The 19,484-nt window shown below is 65.0% G+C and overlaps 4 protein-coding genes across 4 annotated transcripts in view; 3 read left to right on the top strand and 1 right to left on the bottom strand.

Moving 5' to 3' along the window:
• Window positions 1-4: 4 nt before the first annotated feature.
• Window positions 5-4,310, top strand: CHLRE_06g258350v5 (uncharacterized protein). Its single transcript, XM_043062742.1, has 3 exons — window positions 5-884; window positions 1,048-1,229; window positions 1,423-4,310. The coding sequence occupies exons 1-3, from the start codon at window positions 68-70 to the stop codon at window positions 3,493-3,495; spliced, it is 3,072 nt and encodes a 1,023-aa protein (XP_042923448.1). The 5' UTR covers window positions 5-67; the 3' UTR covers window positions 3,496-4,310.
• A 54-nt stretch (window positions 4,311-4,364) lies between these two features.
• CHLRE_06g258300v5 (uncharacterized protein) lies at window positions 4,365-8,996 on the top strand. Its single transcript, XM_043062741.1, has 11 exons — window positions 4,365-4,614; window positions 4,690-4,725; window positions 5,022-5,246; window positions 5,461-5,551; window positions 5,641-5,801; window positions 6,075-6,217; window positions 6,484-6,562; window positions 6,763-6,842; window positions 7,068-7,311; window positions 7,658-7,735; window positions 7,937-8,996. The coding sequence occupies exons 1-11, from the start codon at window positions 4,597-4,599 to the stop codon at window positions 8,156-8,158; spliced, it is 1,377 nt and encodes a 458-aa protein (XP_042923447.1). The 5' UTR covers window positions 4,365-4,596; the 3' UTR covers window positions 8,159-8,996.
• A 48-nt stretch (window positions 8,997-9,044) lies between these two features.
• On the top strand, window positions 9,045-14,303 carry CHLRE_06g258250v5 (uncharacterized protein). The gene is made up of 10 exons (XM_043062740.1): window positions 9,045-10,002; window positions 10,091-10,126; window positions 10,257-10,478; window positions 10,684-10,956; window positions 11,158-11,300; window positions 11,442-11,520; window positions 11,723-11,802; window positions 12,005-12,239; window positions 12,499-12,573; window positions 12,812-14,303. The coding sequence occupies exons 1-10, from the start codon at window positions 9,772-9,774 to the stop codon at window positions 13,055-13,057; spliced, it is 1,620 nt and encodes a 539-aa protein (XP_042923446.1). The 5' UTR covers window positions 9,045-9,771; the 3' UTR covers window positions 13,058-14,303.
• Window positions 14,304-14,331: 28 nt separating this feature from the next.
• The window catches only part of CHLRE_06g258226v5 (uncharacterized protein), a 6,323-nt gene continuing 1,170 nt past the window's right edge, over window positions 14,332-19,484 (bottom strand). Inside the window, exons 4-15 of the mRNA XM_043062739.1 lie at window positions 19,259-19,310; window positions 18,888-19,040; window positions 18,527-18,601; window positions 18,030-18,142; window positions 17,836-17,922; window positions 17,497-17,605; window positions 17,015-17,084; window positions 16,736-16,831; window positions 16,427-16,485; window positions 15,978-16,166; window positions 15,750-15,791; window positions 14,332-15,431 (exon numbers count right to left, since the gene is read on the bottom strand). Of these exons, the coding sequence (XP_042923445.1) occupies window positions 15,141-15,431; window positions 15,750-15,791; window positions 15,978-16,166; window positions 16,427-16,485; window positions 16,736-16,831; window positions 17,015-17,084; window positions 17,497-17,605; window positions 17,836-17,922; window positions 18,030-18,142; window positions 18,527-18,601; window positions 18,888-19,040; window positions 19,259-19,310 (1,336 nt within the window). The 3' untranslated portion in view covers window positions 14,332-15,140. The remainder of the gene's footprint in view (window positions 15,432-15,749; window positions 15,792-15,977; window positions 16,167-16,426; window positions 16,486-16,735; window positions 16,832-17,014; window positions 17,085-17,496; window positions 17,606-17,835; window positions 17,923-18,029; window positions 18,143-18,526; window positions 18,602-18,887; window positions 19,041-19,258; window positions 19,311-19,484) is intronic.

Below are 19,484 nucleotides of genomic sequence, written 5' to 3'. Positions count from 1 at the left end.
TGATTTGGAAGTCGTCCAGGGGGTTTTGATGACAAGTCAAGCAGGCGCGGGCCAGGCGCGGCACAGCATGTGTGCGCACAAGACACGATGGAAATGTGTCGTCGCGCCTGGGAAGTGGCTCCACCAGACCCCCAGCAGCTTTGCAGCAAGGAGACTTGCTTCTTGTTGTTGCCCCGCAACACTCAACTGTCGGGCGTGTCCTGCCGCGGCAAGCAGAGTGCCGGCGGCACCAACGGCACGAAGTCGTGCCTGCGCCATTGCCGCCTCCGTGATCGCCGCTGAACTCCCCGTGGATCCTCCCTCGCCGTCCAGTCCATCCCGTGGAGACGTACGGGGCAGATCTGTGCCAGCCAACGCAGCGGCCACCGCACCACCGGTGCCGCCGCCGCTGTCGCAGCTGCCGGAGCCCCTGGCAGCGGACGCCATCCCGCCGCTGCTGCAGTGGGCGCCACGGGCTCAGCTGCGGCCCGTAGCGGTGCGGTTCATATTAGACCAACACTGCAGCAGCGCTGTCCTCGAGGTCGTGTCTGCTGCAGCACGGCTGGCGGAGACCCCCGCGCCTGAGCCTGGGCCGGCGGCGCCGCGCCGTGCAGTGGTGACGGCTGCGGACCTGGCGGCGGCGGTGCTGGCGGCGGCACACCCCGACTGCGCGGCAGCGGCTGGGGTCCTGCATTACACGTGCGGAATGCCACTGCTGCAATGCGAAGCGCTGCTGGCAGGGCGCGCGGCGGCGGAGCGTGACCGGGAGGTGGCGCGGCGCGGCAGCAGGGAAGTCGGCTGTAGCAGTTGCAGTGGCACTGGCAGCGGCGGCGGCGAGACTGTCGCTTTCACTTCCGGGGCGCTGCACTTCCTTTCGGAGGCGTACCGCTGGAGCGTCTTCACAGGTGATTAACGTGTTCCTGGCTGGGGGCCGCACACTTGCGCGTACCGGTGTGTGCCGCAACCGCCGGTGGGCATACATGCCATACATACGCCCGTCCACGCCCCATCATCACCCCCTGCCTGCCTACTTCACGCCACCCTGTACCGCCCTGCGCCCTGCTGCAGGCTTTGACGCCGTGCAGCCCTGCCACCTGCTGTGGGCGCTGGCGGCAGACCCCCGCGCCAGCTACAGCCGCGGCCGCACCGACCCGCTGGACGGCGGAGTGGTGGCGTGGTCGGAGTGGGAGCCGCCGCTGGTGGGGCTGCTGGAGGCGGCGGCGCAGTGGCCGGCGCCGGCCTATGAGCAGGTGCGCGCGGGCTTGTGCACATACTCATCCCCGGGTGTCAGGGGGCCAGGGATTGTGTCCCAGGCTGTCCCGAAGGCTCTTGAAACACCCCTAGCAGCACCAGCACATGCTTCTGCTGCTCCCCGCCGTTGTGACGTGGTCGCATTCCTGATAACAATGCCAACCTGGTACGTGTGTCTTCGGTGTTGCACAGCTGCTGGGTGTGTTGCGGCGCTCGCTCGCCGCCGCACAGCGCCTCGCCGGAGAGCCGCAGGCCGCCTGGCAGCGGCAGCGAGAGCGCCGGGTGGGCTGGCCGCAGCCTGCCGGCACTGGCGGCGTCGGTGGCCCTGCAGCTGCAGCTGCCGCTGTGGGTCCGCTGCGGCGGGAGGCGGAGCTGCTGGTGGGCGGCGACGAGGCCGCGCTGGCGCTGCTGCAACGGCTGGCGACGCCGGCCGACGTGTGCAGCTATCTAGCCGAGTGCCGGGGACGCGGCGCCGTGCCCAGCCGCAGGCAGCTCATTGCCCTGGACAGGCTGCTGGTCATTGCCTCCGCCTCCGCATCTGCGTCCGCACCGGCTCCCAGCAGCTCGGCCTCGGGAGGGCCGCACCCCGAGGCAGCAGCGATACCGTGGGCGCTGGTGGCGCAGACGCTGGTGGGGGTGGCGGCTCTGGGCTTCCAGCTGTCCATTGAGGCGCTGGGGACACTGCGGAGGGCCGCCGGCCCGCCGCCGGCGCCGCCGCCCGAGTGCAACAGCCACACCCGCCTGCTCACGACGCCCAGCCGTGCTGCTTCAGTAGCATCAGGTGCCGCGCCGCCACCGCAGCAAGAGCAGCAGCCGACGGTGCCATTCCTGTGTGAGCTGGCGCTGGCCGGCCGCTTCCACTTCAGCCCCGCCTTCGAGGTGTTCACGCCCATCACCGAGCTACCATGGGCGGCTGTGGCCGCTGCCGGCAGCAGTGGCGGTAGCAATAGCAGCACCCCTAGCTACAGCAGTAGCAGCTATGGCGTGGGAGCCCACATCGCCGTGCACCAGCAGGGTGACGACGCTTCTGCAGCTGCAGCTCAGGCGCTGCTGTCTGTGTGTGACGTCATGCCCGGCGTCAACTGGCAACGGGTGCTGGCGGGCGCACTGCCGGCCTGCTGGATGGAGCACGTGGCTGCGCATGTGCTGCTGCTGCGGAGGCGCCAGCGGGCCGGGCCGGAGGCGGCGGCGGAGGCAGAGGCGGATGACGCGCACCTTGCCTACCTCGCGTCCCTGCCGGCACGGGTCTTCCATCCGCAGGCTCCAGCCAACCTATGGAGCGGTGAGGACCTGCTGGCGTGCCTGCCGCCCGAGCTCTTCATCCGCCAGCGGCCGCTGCTGCCGCACGGCCAACACGGCTCGCCGCTGACGCTGCGGCAGGCGGTCAACCTGCTGCAGTCCTGCACCGCCCTGGTGGAGGCCCGAGGCAGTAGCGGCGGCGGCAGGAGCAAGACTGATGGGCGGGGCAGCAGTAGCAGCAGCGCCAGCGGCAAAGGCAGTGCCGGGGCCAGCGGCCGCGCCAGCGGCGGCGCCAGCGCAAATGATACCAGTAGCAGCTACAGCGTCGCGGCGCTGTCGCAGCTCATGTCGGAAGCTACTGCCGTGATCGCCGCCGGCTGTAGCAGCGTGCACGCCAGCCGGCGGCTGCAGGTGGAGGTGGCGCAGGCGTACCGGGAGGCGGGTCTGCCGCTGCCTGAGGGCTGGCTGCGGCTGCTGGCGGCGTACCAGCACGTGGGCGCGGCGGCGGCCACAGCCAAGACGATGGGGGTGGTGCTGGAGGCGGCGGCACACGTGGCCGAGGTGGCGGCGGCGCGGCTGCGGGCTCCGGACCCGGCTGCTGCTACCGCTACGGCTACTGCCACGTCTGAGGCCCGGGTGAGGGCGGGGGCCGCAGCAGAGCGTGGCGCAGCCAAGCATGGCGGCACGGTGGCGGCTGAGGCGGCTGAAGCGCCGGTGACTGGCTGCGCGCTGCTACCGGCCTCCCTCCTGGTGGAGGACCTCGCGACGCTGGTGTCCGTGCATGCGCAGTCGCCTGAGGGGCTGATGCAGCTGGATGACACCCGGCGGGTGCTGGGCGATCTGGGTCGGCTGGCGGCGGCCGGGACGGAGGGCGGCACAGCGGCGGCAGCGTTGCGGCCGTGGGCTGACAGGCTGGTGGACGTGTGCTGGAAGGGGTGGGTGTTTGGCTGGAACCGTGAGGACTGGCCGGGGTCAGAAGACGAGCACGGGTGGCAGGACGAGGATGAAGAGGCGCGCAGCTTGTGACAGGCGCCGGCGGTGCTGGCGTTTGGTGGAGGGGTGGGAGTGGGCTCGGCAATCTTGGGACGTTGATTGAGCACTCATGAGCACTAGAGTACAATACATGCCGGCATTGCGGAACAATAGCAGGATGCTGCTGCCATGCGTTACCTGCAGAGCATTAGGCAAGGGCAGCACAACTGCATAGGATAGTTGGACACGGGTGTGCAGTGAAGGCAGCGGGACACACGGCGAGTGCATGTATTGCGGTGCTGGCTACAGGGCACTGGCGGTACTGCGTATAAGCATGTGCTGATGGTATGATGTTGATGCCTGTTGACGCTGCGACCAGTACAGCGAGTCAGAAAGTCAATCAGTAGCTAGTCAAAACAACTAGGCCATTGGCATTCGTGACTAACGATGAAGGTATACGGCTCAGAGTCCCAGGGGGCACGGCTTTCCCTGGGAGTGGGACCTGCTTGGCCGGAGGCGGCGCTGTGAGCCTCAGAGTGCAGCCGTACAGACTATGAGTGTATTATGTGCTAACGCATTTCTGCCCGGGGCGCCGGGTGCTGTGACGTGTGTGTCTGGCAAAGCAGCAGCCCCTCAACAGAACCCAACCCAGAGTCCCAGACCAGCGCTACGTGCTGACCATAATCGTGCCCTAGGCAGCACAAACACACATAACCATCAGCAGATTAGAGGTTTCCGGCATCGGGGTGGGGACCTGGCGGGTGCGCCGGGAGCCCGGGACTTTGCGGGACCTGCTCGACGATCGATTCACCGTGGCAGGGCATGAATAGCGATGAAGGGCGCCGATGGCGGGAAACGTCCAGGGTATACGTCCGACACCAGAATTGGTCATAATAGTCTCAAAATCAACGTTCGTATAGGTACCAAGAACAAAATGCGGTCATAGCTAGTGTTGCACACAGGATGTTGCTTCTTTTGGTTCTGGCGCTCGCTGTATGCACGACCAGCGCTTGGCAAAGCGATTTAGGAGTCGTGAAGCTACCCCCTTTGTATGCCAAGGCGCCTCTAGATAAGGATGCGAAGCTGCAAGGAGAAGCGACTGTGACGCTGCACATATGGGCGCGCCGTGTGGGTGGCCCGGATGTTAAGTACGCGATGCCGCATCAAAAGAAGGTAATCTATTTGCGCCGAGCGCTACACGGCTGCCAATTTCGCTATGACCGTTCCGCGAATTCGGCTGGCACGCAGACTTACCTAAGGGCTTTTATTTGGGTGGACTACACGGTAAGTGCGTGCGAGGCAGGTGCTGGTGGTGCAGCATGATAAACGGACGCCGCCTGGGTGGGGTTTCGGGTGGGGGACTAGCGCGGGACTGAGGGGTTGGACTGGATCTGACTGGGTTACCGGACCCCCCACCGCGGCGGTGCCGGCTCGCACGGCCCGCAATGAATGCAAGTCCGTCACTGTATAACAGAAGCATAAGGCACACCGCACCAGCCTCGCGCAATGCAGGCTGTGCAGAGGAGGCGATCGAACTTGCCTGCCCGCCTTCCTCAAATTGCCCACCACCGACTCCTCAGGGCGATCTCAACCTACGCGCCTACGGGCACCTGCGGCTGCCGGTGGACCAGTACGCCTGGCAGCCGCGCCTGGTGCTGGAGCCGCCGGACCCGGCCCTGGCGCCCATCAACGCGACGGTGGAGCCGCCGGTGGAGGCGCTGCGCTTCATGGGCGGCCACTTCCTGCGGCCCTTCGCGATGCGCTTCGAGTTGCCGGCGGACTTGGAGGGGGCCACGTGCTTCAAGGTGCCGAGCTGACGGGGGGTTGAGGGGCGCAAGGCTTGCTGGGGCAAGGAAAGGGGCGCGGGAGGGAGGGCGCTCAGGCGCCTGCATCCCAGCGCCATGAGCTGCGCGTGCGGCGCACCCCGCGCCGGCTCAACCCCTGCTGGGCTGGCTTCGGGTGCTGCTGGCCTTCCGCTATGTGGGCGCGACATTGACCACCCCACGCACACGCCCACAGCTTTTCGAGACGAGCTACCCGGGACACAAGGCGCCCTTCTGCGTGCCGCTGGAGGGCATGGCGGCCACACTGGACGCGGCGGCTCGTGGAGGTGGGCCATTGAAACGACCAAACTAAGCTAAACTGAAGCTACATTCAGATGGCGAACCAATCCGTGTGTGTGCGTGCATATGTGACCAGGCGAGTCTGCGGACGACGGCGACGCTGCCGCCATCACCACCGTGTGCGACCAGCTGGCGCCGCCGGACCAGTACACGGACAAGAAGCCGGCGCTGTGGGCGGCCATTGGGCCACCGCGGCACGCCAAGAGCACGCGGGAGTGGAACCGGTACTACAGCCAGGTGCGCCCCGGGGCTGCTTTTTGGGGGTCGTGGCTGGGGATCGGGGCAGGACAGGGGTGGTTCAGGATGCAACGAAGGTTTTGGTAGGCAGGGCTTCGGCGACATGCCAGGGGGCTCACCCGGCCTGCCGCGGACTTGACCACAAGTGCTGTGGGCCGGCTGCGGCTGAGCTCGTTGTGGTCATGCAGGCGTCTGGCCCGTGGTCGTGATTCTCGTGTCGAGAAGCCGGACACGCAGACACTTCAGTGCTGTGGGCCTCTGTGTGTCATGCAGATCGCCATTCGTACGGTGCACTACCTGGCGTACCACGTGGCGATGGGGATGTCGGGGCTGCTGCTGTACACGGACGCGGTGCAGCGGCACTACCTGCGGAAACAGCTGGTTCTACAGCCCTACCTCAGAGCGGGGCACCTCAGGTGCGTTGCGGTGGCGCATCGCTGCATCGCTGCAAGCTTAAGCGCCTGATTGAAGCTGCGAATGGCGCCGCATATCCCCAAGGGCGTAGATGTGGGATGGAGGTGACAGCGGTCGTTAGGTCGCGGGGCCGTATGGTTCCTCGGCTAGATTTGCCAGGTGCGGCGCCGGAATACTCTGTGTTGTAGGCATGCGTGGGCCCCTCTGTCCGTGCCGCTCTTCCGTGCGTCATTCTCAATGGTTTCAGCTCTGCACGCCCTCATCACAGGCTGGTGGACTGGGACCTGCCGGAGCGCAACCACGCAGACGACGGGCGGGGGAGACCGCTCGGGTACAACTATGACCAGGTATGTGTGTGTGTGCGTGTGTGTGTGTGTGTGTGTGTGTGTGTGCCAAACCGTGTGCGTGTTGGTATGCTAGTGAGCCAAGCCGTGAGTTTGCTGCGGTTTTGTGAACCTTGCAAACAAAGCGCCGATTGATCGGATTGGGCGTGGGCACGCCAGGCAACATGTTTTGGCCTGACCACTGCCTCTGCACTGCACCACAGGCGCTGTTCGCAACGCACGCTCTTCTAGGGCTGTCCGCCTGCGGCTCCAACATTGCGCTGCTTATTAGCGACTACGACGAGTGAGTGCCTGAGTGTGTGTTAACCAGTCGACTCTGTGCATGCGCGTCAAGCGTGCCGTATGTTGCGTAGTGCCGGCCAAGCAACCGGCCGGGCAGCGGACTGTGCACCATGAAGCCCTGCGCCCCTGTCTCGGCTATCCTCGCACGCGCGCGCAGTCACAAACCTGTCACTCAGGCCAGAAACGGCGCGTGCCCTAACCGCGCTCCTGCCCCGCACCCACGCAGGTACCTGTTCTCCTTCCAGGCCGGCACGCGCTGGCCGGCGCCCTACGGCGACTGCATGCCCACCACGGCGTCCAGGCCGGCGCCCAACACCCCTGTGGCCATTCACACGCTGCAGCGCGTGGAGCTGCTGAGCAGCCGCGTGCCGCCGGCGCTGGAGCCCCGCGTGTGGGCGGTGGTGCCGGTGTCGGTGCGGCGCGCCTTTGCGGCGGACACCGGCGACCCCACGGCAGGGCTGCACCCGCTGGTGGGTGGATGCGTCAGCGTGTGCGTCAGCGTGCGCGTCAGTGTGTGCATAGAGCTTATCCCCACAGAGGGCTTGGTTGCAATGTGCACGTGGCGATGTGCACATGCAGCACTACATGCATACTGTTTTTGGCTGGACGGAGGCTTGCCAAACAGGGCAGGCGTGGCAAGACGAGCGTGTACCGGCACATTTGCATGGTGTCTACTCAATCAGTTTGTTGGCGCTTGCGCTGGCAAGAGGAGGGGATGGCGGGACCAGCCGCATCACGGGCACATACATGCATGCATGTAATCTGAGTGCCGCTGCCGCTATCCTGCTCATCCACACGCTCCCCACCCCCGCACAGGCCGTATACAACCGGCGGGGGCCCAAGCCCATGACGCACAACCGGCACAACAAACCCATTGTCTTCCCATCTGCCGAGGTGAGTCGTGCTGGTGCCTTCCTGTCGTGTGTGGCAGGGCCGCGCTGGGCAAGCACAGAACATACACGAGCTTGCCAGGAAGACGGCGCCCAGTCGGCACGTCAGACAGAGCCCCACAGCCGGGGCTGGGTCTCGTCAACATACTCGCACCCCGCCTTCGCTTATGACATGGGGGCCGCACCTGGTTGTCCTCCTCTGCAGGTGGTGTCGTTCTTCGTGCACGAGGGCGCCCCGCTGCACGGCACCTCGGCCCTGGTGGACAAGGAGTGCCTCATCCTGCTGCATGTGTCCAACTACTGGATCGCGCGGTCCGACACCGGCATCTACCGCCGCCTCAACGTCACCGACTTCGTTGAGTTCCAGCACTGGATGTTTGACACCGCGGCCCGGGGCGCTGCCGCGGGGATAACATACCTGACGTAAGGCGGCGCGGGGCGTCAGCCGGCCGTGTGCAAGCTGTGGCTGGCGGCGAGCTGCTGGCGGACATCACGGTGCTGCGGCGGCGGGCCACGATCCTGCTGGGCAACAACCAGGGCGCAGAGGCGCTCCTTCGCAATCCCATGCACTCGAAGCAGTCCCAGGCGCAGACCAAACACATGGTCGCTTTGTGTGAGAACGCGGCAGTTGCGAGGAGCCTCAGATGCCCTCGCCTCGGGTGCCCCAGCCGGCAGGACAGTGACAGGCCGCTGGCGAGGGTAGGCTGCATCAGTCAGGGCACTGGGCATGGCATTGCGAGGCTATATGCGTACCGTGTATGGATGGGGCGATGAGTGACTACAGTGCGCTTGCACTCGTGTGTGTTGTGTTTTGTATAGGGGCATCAAACGATTGGAGTAAAGCGGGCGTTTCGCCATGAGAAGTCACCATGGTGGCTTCATAACGTACACGGGGTTCACATGCCCGAGCCCAACGGCCTGAGGCGGGGGGCATGCACGGCATGGAATGGCAGCGGAACGTCCTGGTCGTGCAGGGGGTTGGCGCGGGTGGCTGAAACGGCGGCGTTTGTGCTTTTCCGCAGCACTTGCCAGGCATCGCAAGGCCGCTGCGGGTTGACGTGTACAAGGATGCACGCGGTGTGTGGGGATTCAGCAGGTCAACTCGGAATTCAAGCAGGTGGCGGCATGCGGCACGGGGACTAGACCCGTGGAGAAGCTAAATGGCAGGTGGCAGGTGGCGATGACAGCAGGCCCTACATTGCGACTTTTGCCCTGGCTCATCTCGTGGGATTTGTGGGCCGGGATTGCAACCATCACACTCGGGACTTTGTTGCTCAGCGCCCTCTGCTTGCTTGCACTAGGAACTCAACGGCAAGTGGCAGGTGGCGGTGACAGCTAGGAAGGAGGGCACGTTGCAGCAGAAAGGCAGGCGAATGAGGCATGCTGATGCGCCATGACGTGTGGCTCCGCCGACCATTGGCCACAACCCGCATGACCCCAAGCATGCACCCGCTGCTTCAGAGCGCTAGCCAAGGGACCCGTGTGCCCTCCACTGCTCCACACGACCACACCCATGTCCACCTTCCAGGCTTCCGACAGGCCATGACAGGCAGTGAACATAAGAACAGGTGAGCACTCATGCGTTCACTGACTCAGACTGACTAACACTAAGTAAAAGGGCTCGGTGTTGGCTGAGTGGCTGACTGCGAATGTATCAACAGGTGACGTTTGCGAGCTATTGGCAAGTATGGCAACACCAGCAGGCAGCCAGGCACCAGGGCAGGCTGAGAAGTCGGCGTCACACGCCCGTACTGCGCGCCGAGAAATCCGAATCCGACGCCGAAACACCGTGACTGTTTGGTCAAGTCACTGTGACTGCGTGATATGAGATGCCCTTCAATACTGTATATGCATGTGAGTGCAGTCGCATGTAAAACCTGGCGAGTCTTGCCGCTTGTCGAGGCAGTCTTGTCACTCACTGTCAGACGAACTGTGTTTTTCGATTGCCCCGAGGCGCCATAGCTGTTTTTATGCTCTTGCACCTGCATCCTCCACATCTAGCTTGTCATTGGATATGGCATAACAAAATGTTCTCTAGTTATGGCCGCGAAGAGCTTGCTCGGCTCGCTGTTCGCCTTGCTAGTGGCCTTCTTCGCTAGAGCACTCGCTTGGCAATCAAACCTCGGCGTTTTGCATTTGCCGAAGCTTTATGCACGTGCTCCAATAGCAGAATCAGGGCCTCCTCCGCTCGTTGCCACCATTGAACTGGATGTTTGGGCGAGGAGAGTTGGAGGCCCCCAACCAGCATATGCTCTACCTCATCAAGGAAAAGTAAGAAAGCTGCGGATTTTAGGTACCGGCTGTCTTGCCCGAGTTGCGACCGTCTGACCCCAGCGCTTGCTTGTACATGTAATCGCAGCCAGCGATTCGACTTCTGGTTTGGATTGGATACGCGGTAAGACATTTATGCACTCGACACAGTCGGGGACGTGACGGGCCAGGTCCAGCCAGCAACACGCCGAATGCGCCCGCCTTTCAACCCTTCCTCCCGATCCACTCGCTGCCCCACGCTTGACGCCTTGCAGCCGGATCCGCACATACGTAGCTTTGGGCATCTGGCGTTGCCCGTGGATCCCCGGGCATGGGCTCCGCAGCTCGTGCTGGAGCCGGAGGGGCCTAGCCCTGTGATCCAGTCTGTGCTGGAGAGTCGGCTCAAGCTGCTCGAGGTGATCGGGGGCCACCAGCTCCGCCCGTACTCGCTGCGGTTTGAGCTACCACCGGGCCTAGCCAGTGCCACTTGCTTCAGGGTGAGCTGGCGGTGCCAACTGGCGAGTGCGGGGTGCTAGTGCCCGTGGACAGGTTCGGGGCGGGGACGAGGCACCTGCAACGGGGGCACTTGGCAGGAACGAAAGAAAGGGTTGTGCAAGGTGTGGACAGCAGCCGCTGCTTGGAATGGCGGCTCAGCGAGATGTGCATCATCACAACTCAGCACCCCCAATTCCCATCTGACAGCTGCTGGAGAGGAGCTACCCCGACCATAAGCAGCCCTTCTGCCTGCCAGTGGAGGGGCTGGGGGTGGGCGAGCTGCCCGCCTTCGCGGCCCTGCCCCGCCGCTTCCGCGAGTGGTCGGGTGCTGACGCGGGAGACGAGGTACGAACGGTGTCGGTGTGCGACCAGCTGGCGCCGCCGCAGCGCTACACGGACGGCGTGCCAGCGCTGTGGGCGGTGGTGGGGCCGCCGCGGCACCCGCACAGCGACCGCGACTGGGGGCAGCACCTCCAGCAGGTGAGCTGGTGCTGGGGTTAGGGCGGGGGCAAGGGCAGGGCGGGGGTGCGCGGCGTGTGTTCCGTTTGGATGGTTCCAGGGAAAAGGGATAACGTGGATTGGCGCTTCGTTGGGTGCTGATATGTGGGCAATGGTTGCGGTGTGGCCGCATGCTTACTGTCAGGCTGGGCAGGTGCCTGATGGAGGTGGTGTGTCATGCAGATCGCCATTCGTACGGTGCACTACCTGGCGTACCACGTGGCGATGGGGATGTCGGGGCTGCTGCTGTACACGGACGCGGTGCAGCGGCACTACCTGCGCCGGGTGCCCGCGCTGCAGCCCTACCTCACAGCAGGGCACCTCAGGTGCGGCAAACGACTGCCGTACCGCAGCTTGGGCCGGCCGAACGGCCGGGGCCACAGGTGCAGGGCGCTGTGCCGCGCGACTGCCGGGCGCCGACTGTGACGCTGAGCGCCGCGGCCTGCCTCCACACGCCCCGCTCACAGGCTGGTGGACTGGGACCTGCCGGAGCGCAACCACGCAGACGACGGGCGGGGGAGACCGCTCGGGTACAACTATGACCAGGTGTGTGCGTTTGTGAGTGAAGCACAAGGGCGGAAACACGCAGGACATTGTAACGCGCTTTTTTTTGCTTGCGGGCAGCACCTGCACGAGGGAATCGGGTGCATGATGGGTGCGCTTTGCGCCCAGCAACAACTAGCGCACTGCTGCCCCCCTGTTGCGCACCTTACCGTGCACACCGCACACGTACACGCGAGCACTGCAGGCCCTGGTGACCAGCCATGCGCTGCTGGGGCTGTCGGCGTGTGGCGCCAACCTGCTGGTGCTCACCACCGACTTCGACGAGTGAGTCCTGTCTGGTGTGCCTCCTGCGTGCCTCTATGATGTTGGGGCAGCAAGGGGCTGGCGCAACAGCCAGCCGTCAGCGCAACGAGACGCTGTAGGCCCGCCTCGACCCCCGGCACCCCCCGCGCTCCGTGATGTCAAGCCCTGCCTCGCCGCGCCGCCGTGCAGACGCCCTCGCATCCTCTTCCCTTTCCTACAACAGGTATCTGTACTCGCCCAAGCCCGGCGTGCGCTGGCCGGACTCATGGGCCGCCTGCATGCCGCGCCAGTCGCCGCCGCCTCAGCAGCGGCCGGTGGCGGTGTGGGGCCTGATGCGCTTCGAGCTGCTCAGCAGTGCGGTGGCGCCGCGGGATGAGGCGGCGCTGTGGAGCGCGAGCCCGCAGCCGGCAGGGGAGGAGGCAGGCGCGGCCGCAGTCGTAGCGCAGAGCCCGCTGCTGGTGCGTGTGCGGTGTGCGTGTGCTGTGACCTAGCTCTCGCTCTGCGTCTGCCGGGGTGTGCGCGCCACGGGGTTTACAAAGCTCAGCCCCAGGGTGCGCTGGGCTGCGCTGCAAGGTGCCGCATGCTGCGCTCCGTGTGGCCTTAGGACAGACGGCGCATCACAGCGCCAGGTCCAGCGGCAGCAGGGGACTGCAGCGAGCCGCACAGCACACCGGCGCGTTGCCCAACACACCCGCTGCGCGTACCCCGCCCCCGCAGGCCTACTATGACCGGCGTGGGGCTGAGCCTATCAACCGTGTGCACGCCAAACACATCCTCATGCCGGGGAGGGAGGTGAGAGCGCACACGCACACGGGCGGCATGGAGCTCGCAGCCCGCAGCGGCACTCAGTGGCGGGACTTACGGCGGCAACTGCACTGTTGTGGGACAGACTGGGAGAACTGGCAGGGCAACGGGGAGATTCATTTGATCTGAACTTCCTCACGCTTTCGCAACAACTCGGAATCCGCCGGCATACGCGAATGGCACCCTCGGTTCCCCCCTCCCCTGCCCGCCGCCCCTCCCCGCGCAGGTGGTGTCGTTCTTCGTGCACGAGGGCGCCCCGCTGCACGGCGCGCGTCAGTTCGTGGAGGCCGACTGCCTGCAGCTGCTGCACGTGTCCAACTACTGGCGGCCGCGCAGCCACGGCGGCAACGGCTCCCTCCAGCACCTGGACGCCGGCGAGTTCGTGGAGTTCAGGCACTGGATGGCGGCGGGCGCGGCGGCGGCGGCAGCGGAGACTGCAGCGGGCGGAGCGGCAACAGCCACGTCAAGATGAAGCGCGGGCACAGACGGCTAGCTAGCAGTAATCAAGCCGCCAGCTCGAGAGCATGGGGTGTCGAGGTGTCCGCGTGCTCGTGACACGCCTTGGTCAAGCGGGCGCTGGGCGCTCTTGCTCTTACTCTAGAGTGGTAGACATCGGGGAGGTTAGGCCCAGACTGGGCCCCCAAAACCCTGGAGCCCCACAACCCCACCACACGATTCACCGCCTGCATACGCTGATCAAGGCTGGCACATGGGTGAAAACTGCCAGCGAACTGTGATTGTTTCATTTGGGCTTACAAATGCGAGACACAATAGCTAGCTTCATCGCAAGGGACGAAGCAATGACTCGTAAAATTTGTATGTCTATGAAGAGCCATGTCCATAGGGTTAATGGTAATGTGCAGGTCAGTGATGTGATCTTTCCTTTTGGGTGGTGGGAGTGTGCTGCCTAAGCCGCAGTGCAGCTTTGGGGTAACCCATCTGGTTTGACACAGATAGCTGTTGGAACATTAGTACGGGCACTGAAGGGCAAAGCACGTGACCGGCTTGCTCGTGGGAGTACCTCAAATGCTGTCACTGGTGAGGTGGCAGCGGTGTGATATATGTAATGTTTGCGGCATGTCCGGGAGTAACGCATGGCTTGCCAGTAGGCAATAATGCCGCTGCGAGTGACTACTGTACGGAGTGGCTAGTCGGGTGCATGTTTATGATGCTGTTTGGGGTTGGGGAGAGGGGCTGCATGTGCGACTGCTGTCGCCTGTGCGTGTTGTCCCAGCGAGTGTACGAAGAACGGGCGGCCGGCCGGTGTCGTAACTGCAATAACTCCGAGGCGACCGCTAGTGCTGGTCAGCTTACATGTGACCATTTGACGCGGAGTGCAGTCGTGGTGTGAAAGACCAGGGCAGGGAATGTAGATCAGGTCATGTATATAAGTACGGAAGACCTTCGCAATCGTAGGTACCAGAGCTAGCAGCATAGCAGGGTTGCACCACAGCAGCAAGAGGTTGACATTTCTGGCGTCTCAAGCCAGAGTAGGGACTAGTCCTGTGTGGTGTGTGACGCAGTAGTACAGGCAGTTGCTGCCTACGGTAGGATCGGAAACGCTGTCTCTAGACAGGGGCAAGTGGTTTCCGTTCCTAGGCGGAGTTGTGAGCCAGGCTGAGCGGCAGCTACCGGCCTATCCCGGGCATTTGACACGCAGCTCCTGTAGGGGATGCCCGCGCCCGTGCGCTTGCCCGTACGGTAAATCGGTGATCGCACGGGGCGTGCACGTTCCGGCTCTCTCTTCCTTTTAGACTTTTACATGGTGTAGAACCATCAAAGGGGCCGCACTGGATTGCAGGGGAACACGGAGCCAGCGCAGTTGACATTTCACGCGTCCGTACAGCGCCCTTGGCAAACGCCCAGCCGGCAGCCGCGGAGCCGCCATTCCACCAGATGAGCCAGCAATGCCACACCTACACGGCGGCGGCCCAGCCACCTCCTCGTCCCCCGCAGCATACCGGTTGCCGCAGACTAATCATGGTCTCTCCTACCGCCTGGTGCCTTTCCTGCATTCCTGACCCCGCACCAACACGTGCCTGCACCCGTGCGCCCGGCCCCGAGTGGCTGCACAGCACTGACAGCATGCATTCCACACGCCCCCGTTCACGCTCCAGTGCCCGTAACACTTTCGCACTGACTCACAGCATATACGACTCCACATCGGCCACAAAGCCCCACCTGCAGCACAGCCCATTCGCTGCCTAAGTCCTAAACGAAAGCCGGCCGATTCTGATTCTTGATGACTTGAGGTTTGATAAATTCTACCCGCCCTGCCAGTGCGGCCCGCTTGTTTGAGTCCGGCATCACACCTGTCCTCCTCGCTGCCCCCCCCCCCCACGTCAGTCCCCGTGGACTCGCGACTTGCTTTCACACACAAGTGCCACAATGCATGCACACAACTTTTCAAGACGTCCGGATGTCCTGACGCACAACCTGCCCTGAACACCGCCTCTTAACATATCTGGCCAAAACCCCACACCCACCACCAGGCCCACCCCCCCAGCCCCACGACTGCCATGCCTCTCCCCCACCCCACGCCACCCCTGCTCCTCCTACTCCTTCCACACCGCCTCCCCCCCTCCCTCCAGCCGGTCCAGCACCTTGAGCGCCAGGCCGCCCGTGCCGTTGCCCGGCAGCCGCAGCGCCTCCACCGGCAGCCCCGAGGCCCGCAGCGCCGCCTTGGCCGCCACGTAGGCGCCCAGCTCCGCGGCGCCGCCCGGCAGCAGCAGCGGCTCCACAAACACCACCCGGTCCAGGGAGGGCAGCGCGGCGGTGAGGGCGGGCAGCGAGATGAAGACGGCGATGTCGGTCTCGCAGCGGGCGGTCAGGCGCAGCGCCAGCTCCTGGGCGGCGGAGGGGACGAGAGAGAGAGGGGGGGGGGAAGGAGGGGTCGTAAATACCAGCCCAAGCTAAACCTAATCAAAGTGAGCTAGCGCAGTACAGGCAGGGTTGGTGGCTAGTTTGGAGGGGCTGGTGTTGGGAAGGCGCAGCACCGCAAAGCGTTCATGTCGGTGACTCGGGGAGGGATGAGGGCAGTGCGGTGGTGGGGAGAGGGCGAGGGAAGCCCTCACATAGCGTGGTCGAGCAGGGCCGCATCAACACCTCTGGGCGCGGCATGGAAGGCACACGTCAGCACCGCACACGTGGACGTCGGCACCCACCTCTACGAAGTCATGGAGCGGGTCCTTGCGCGCCCATTGCCACTGCGTGTGTGAGTGTGTGGTGAGTGTGGGGTAGTGGGTTGGGGTTTTGACTGAGGGGCCTCGCCACGGGACCTGGAGCTACTCTCTCACAACAGCCCCCCACACCCAGCACTGCCCTGTGCACGCCCCCCTGTGGCCCCTCACCTCCCCTCCACCCCCCCACCCCACGCCCCTCCCTTGACACACCTGCGGCCCGTGGAAGGCGGCGCAGGAGTCCAGGTGCAGGAACACGCCCACCACCTCGTCCGCGGCGCAGGCGGGCCGGCTGGTGGCCAGCAGCGCGCGCGTGAGGCTGGCGTTCATCTCCACGCGCGTCAGCCAGTTGGTCAGGCCCAGGTTGGGCGCACCCGCCAGCAGCGCGTTGCGGTAGCCGGCCTGGGGGGGAGGGGAGGAGGGGCGGGCGTTGGGGGTTGCAAGGATGGGCACAGAGAAGTGTAGCGAAGTAGACAGCAGGCGTGAGGGGGGAGGTGCGTGTGTGCATGGCCGTGCGCGCCCGAAGATCCGATGACACGTTGGGGGCCTGTCCGCGGGCCTACCTCGCACGTTGGTTGGAACTGGAAGGTTAAGACAGATACACACAATACGGTTCGTGTTTCGTCCCTTGTGCTCTCCCTAACACACACATATGCCCCCACCTCCAGCAGGTTCATGCTGGCGTACCGCTCCACAGCCGCCTCGAAGTACGTCCGCTTGCCTGTGCGTGCGGCGGACGTGTGTGTGTGTGAGCCGTGATGGGTGCGTGCCCGACTGCCCCCATGCCCATACAACCCGTTGGCAGGAAGGGCGACAACCATTTCAGCATGGAGCCGCAAGCCGCAGCAAACCAACAGGCTACAGGGGAGGCCGGGGGGGGGGACAGAACGGGAGGGGCCCTGCGGCTGCCGCCTTCACACCCAGCCCACCGCCATGCTCGCCTCTCCCGCGCCTCCCCCGCCCCCTCTCACCAAAGGCCCGGGCCGCTGCCACGTAGAAACGCAGCTTGCTCGGGTCCATCAACGTGCCGTAGGGCGTGCGGAAATTCGAGTCCATGATCACAAAGTCTGTGTGTGGGGCGTGTATGGAAGTGTATGGGTGGGCAGTCAGAAGAGGAGGATCATGCGCTTTCCCACCCCGCCGCATTGCCACCACCCGACCAGGTGCCGCCCAGGCAGAGCTGTACCTGCTACTAACCAGCACCCACCCACGCACGCCCCTGCCCCTGCTGCCCTGCCCCCGGCCCGCACCCGTTGCGTTGCTGCCGGCGATGAGTGGGAACATGGTGGCGCCGTAAATGGCGTCCAGCACAGAGAAGAACTGCGGTGCGTGCGTGTGTGTGTGTGTGTGTGTGGGGGGGGTTGTAGATACCATCCCAAACTAAACCAAACCCAATGCAATAGAGCGAGGAGGAGAGCGTGGCCGATGCTTGACAACGGAGTGGCACGCGACAATAATCCCCATGGGGGGAGGGGAGGGGGGTCAGGCCGGCAGGCGGACAGGCAGTGGCGGATTGTTACGACGTGGGTCACATGATCTGTGTGCATCGCGTGCCGGATTGCCACAGCGCAGCGCAGCGCATTGGCCTGCCGACGCCGCAGGTGGCATGCCGCTCTCTCTTTAACCCCTCCTTCGCCATCCCCAGGGGCCTATGCCTCCTGGTGTCTGCTCCATGGAAGCCCCCTGCCCCCTGCCCCGCAACCCCTCTCCCCACTTCCCCGCCCCTCCTCACCTCCGGGAAGTGGTGGAAGCACTGCAGCCCCGCCGCCTGCACGGTGCGGCAGGCCCCGTTCAACACGTCCGCACCCGCCTCCGTGCGGAAACGCATCCAGTCCCAAAACCTGCACCACGGAGCGCGGGGCGGGGGGTAAAGTAAGGAGGGGGGCGGGGAGGCGGAAAGGGGGGCGTGGTGTATATTGTGAATCAGTGCCGCTGCGGCGCCGGAGCCACCAACCCGACGCCCCTTGCATGGTCCGGCTGTGCAGCTCCAACACCGTGCGCATCTCCGTGTCCTCCACCTGCCCCCCCCCCGCCCGCCACCTGCCCCCTCCACCTGTGCCCCCGCCCTCACCTGGCGCTGTCGTCTGGCCCCATGACCGCCCCCGCGAACAGCCTGGGCGGCGCCACCTCCTCCCACTTGGAGAACTTGGTGCCCCACCTGAAGGGCGGATGAGCACACGAACGTGTGTGTTTGTGTGTGTACGGTATTTGTGTGTGTATGCTCCCTCCCTCCCTCCCGCCCCTCCCTCCCGCTCTCCCGCTCACCTATTGTTGATGGCCGCCAGGTCGGGCTGCCGCCGCTGCAGCCAGCCGCGGAATGTGTCCAGGCCGTGCGGGTTGTAGTCCTGGTAGGCGTCGTACTCCTGGGTGAACTTGGCCTGCAGGGGGTTGGGGTGGGGGGCGCCCGTGTGGACATCGAAATGTATCAATCACCAGTAGGAGGGGGGGCGGAGGGTGGAGGGGGCGCCAGGCGTGCGGGGGTGCAGGGCATGCGGCGGGTGTGATTGGTGCGGTGCTGGAGGTGACGATGAACAGGCACAGCGGGACCGGGCAAAGGCATGGTCGACGGCCATGTGGGTTGGGACGGCAGGCCTGGACGGTGTACGCCTGTCGAGCACATGGCAGCCTTTGCTCTCAGCCCGCTGCAGCCTCGTGCCCCCCCCCCGGTTCTAGGCCTCTGCCGATTTGGAGTCGGCTCCGACTACTGCCTCGCCTCACTCCCTCGCCCTCCCACCCGCCCGCCCCCCCAATCCCCGGCTCGCCTCGTACTCGTTGTTGTATGCGGGCTGTATGGCCACCGCACACGACCCGAACTGGCCCGACAGCCGCGTGGCCACCTGCACACACACACACCCAGACACGGCAGGAGGACAGGTGGTGGCCACAGCCGGTGTGGGTCCGGGGGGGCCCAGGCATGACCAGCGCGAGGGCGGCGATGGGCAGGGCGACACAGAGCATGTACATGAGAGAGCCAAGACCGTGTGTGCGATGCGCTTGTGTGTGCGCACCTCCCCTGTCCCTTGGGCTCGGGCATGTAACCTTTCCCCTACCCTACCCCCCGTAACCCCCGTGCTTTAGTTTGGGCTGGTACCGTATCTTCGACCCCCCCTCCGGCCCCCGCACCTGCTGCAGTCGGTCCAGCGCCACCGCGTTGGCTCCCGCGTGGAACCAGGACAGGTGGCTGTAGTTGCGGCCGCCCGCGTCGAACGAGCGGCTGTGCGGCCACTTGCGGAACAGCCAGCCCGGCGCACGCAGCACGTCCACAATCATCGCCACCTGCGGGCAGTGTGTGACAGCACAAGTTGGCGGGGCCGACAGCGCATACAAACACGCGTGTGTGTGCGCATGTGTGTGTTCTTGTTGCGACGAGCCTAGCCTCGGTGTTTGTACGACGCGGCATGGCAGCGGGTCATACCCCAGGCCGCGTGGTCCCAACGGCAGTCAACACGTATCGGTGTCCCCCGCCCTGCCCTCCCTTGTTAGCACTTGCTCACCTTGAGTTTTGTGGAGTTGCACGCAGTGCCGGCCAGTAAGTCCACATGCGCCCTGCAGGGTAAGGCACATGTGGTTGCGGCAACACCCAGCACCTCCAGGGGGACATGCAGCTCGTGACGCCGCCCGGACACCGCCTACAGCCCCAGACCGCGTTGCAGACAACCTTCCTCCCTCCCTCCCTCCCCCCCCTCCCTCCCGCCCTCCCTCCCTCCTCCCTCCCTCCCG

The sequence above is a fragment of the Chlamydomonas reinhardtii genome, chromosome 6, assembly GCF_000002595.2.
Source record: "Chlamydomonas reinhardtii strain CC-503 cw92 mt+ chromosome 6, whole genome shotgun sequence".
NCBI lineage: Eukaryota > Viridiplantae > Chlorophyta > Chlorophyceae > Chlamydomonadales > Chlamydomonadaceae > Chlamydomonas > Chlamydomonas reinhardtii.
This window is presented reverse-complemented; position numbering and strand designations above follow the sequence as displayed.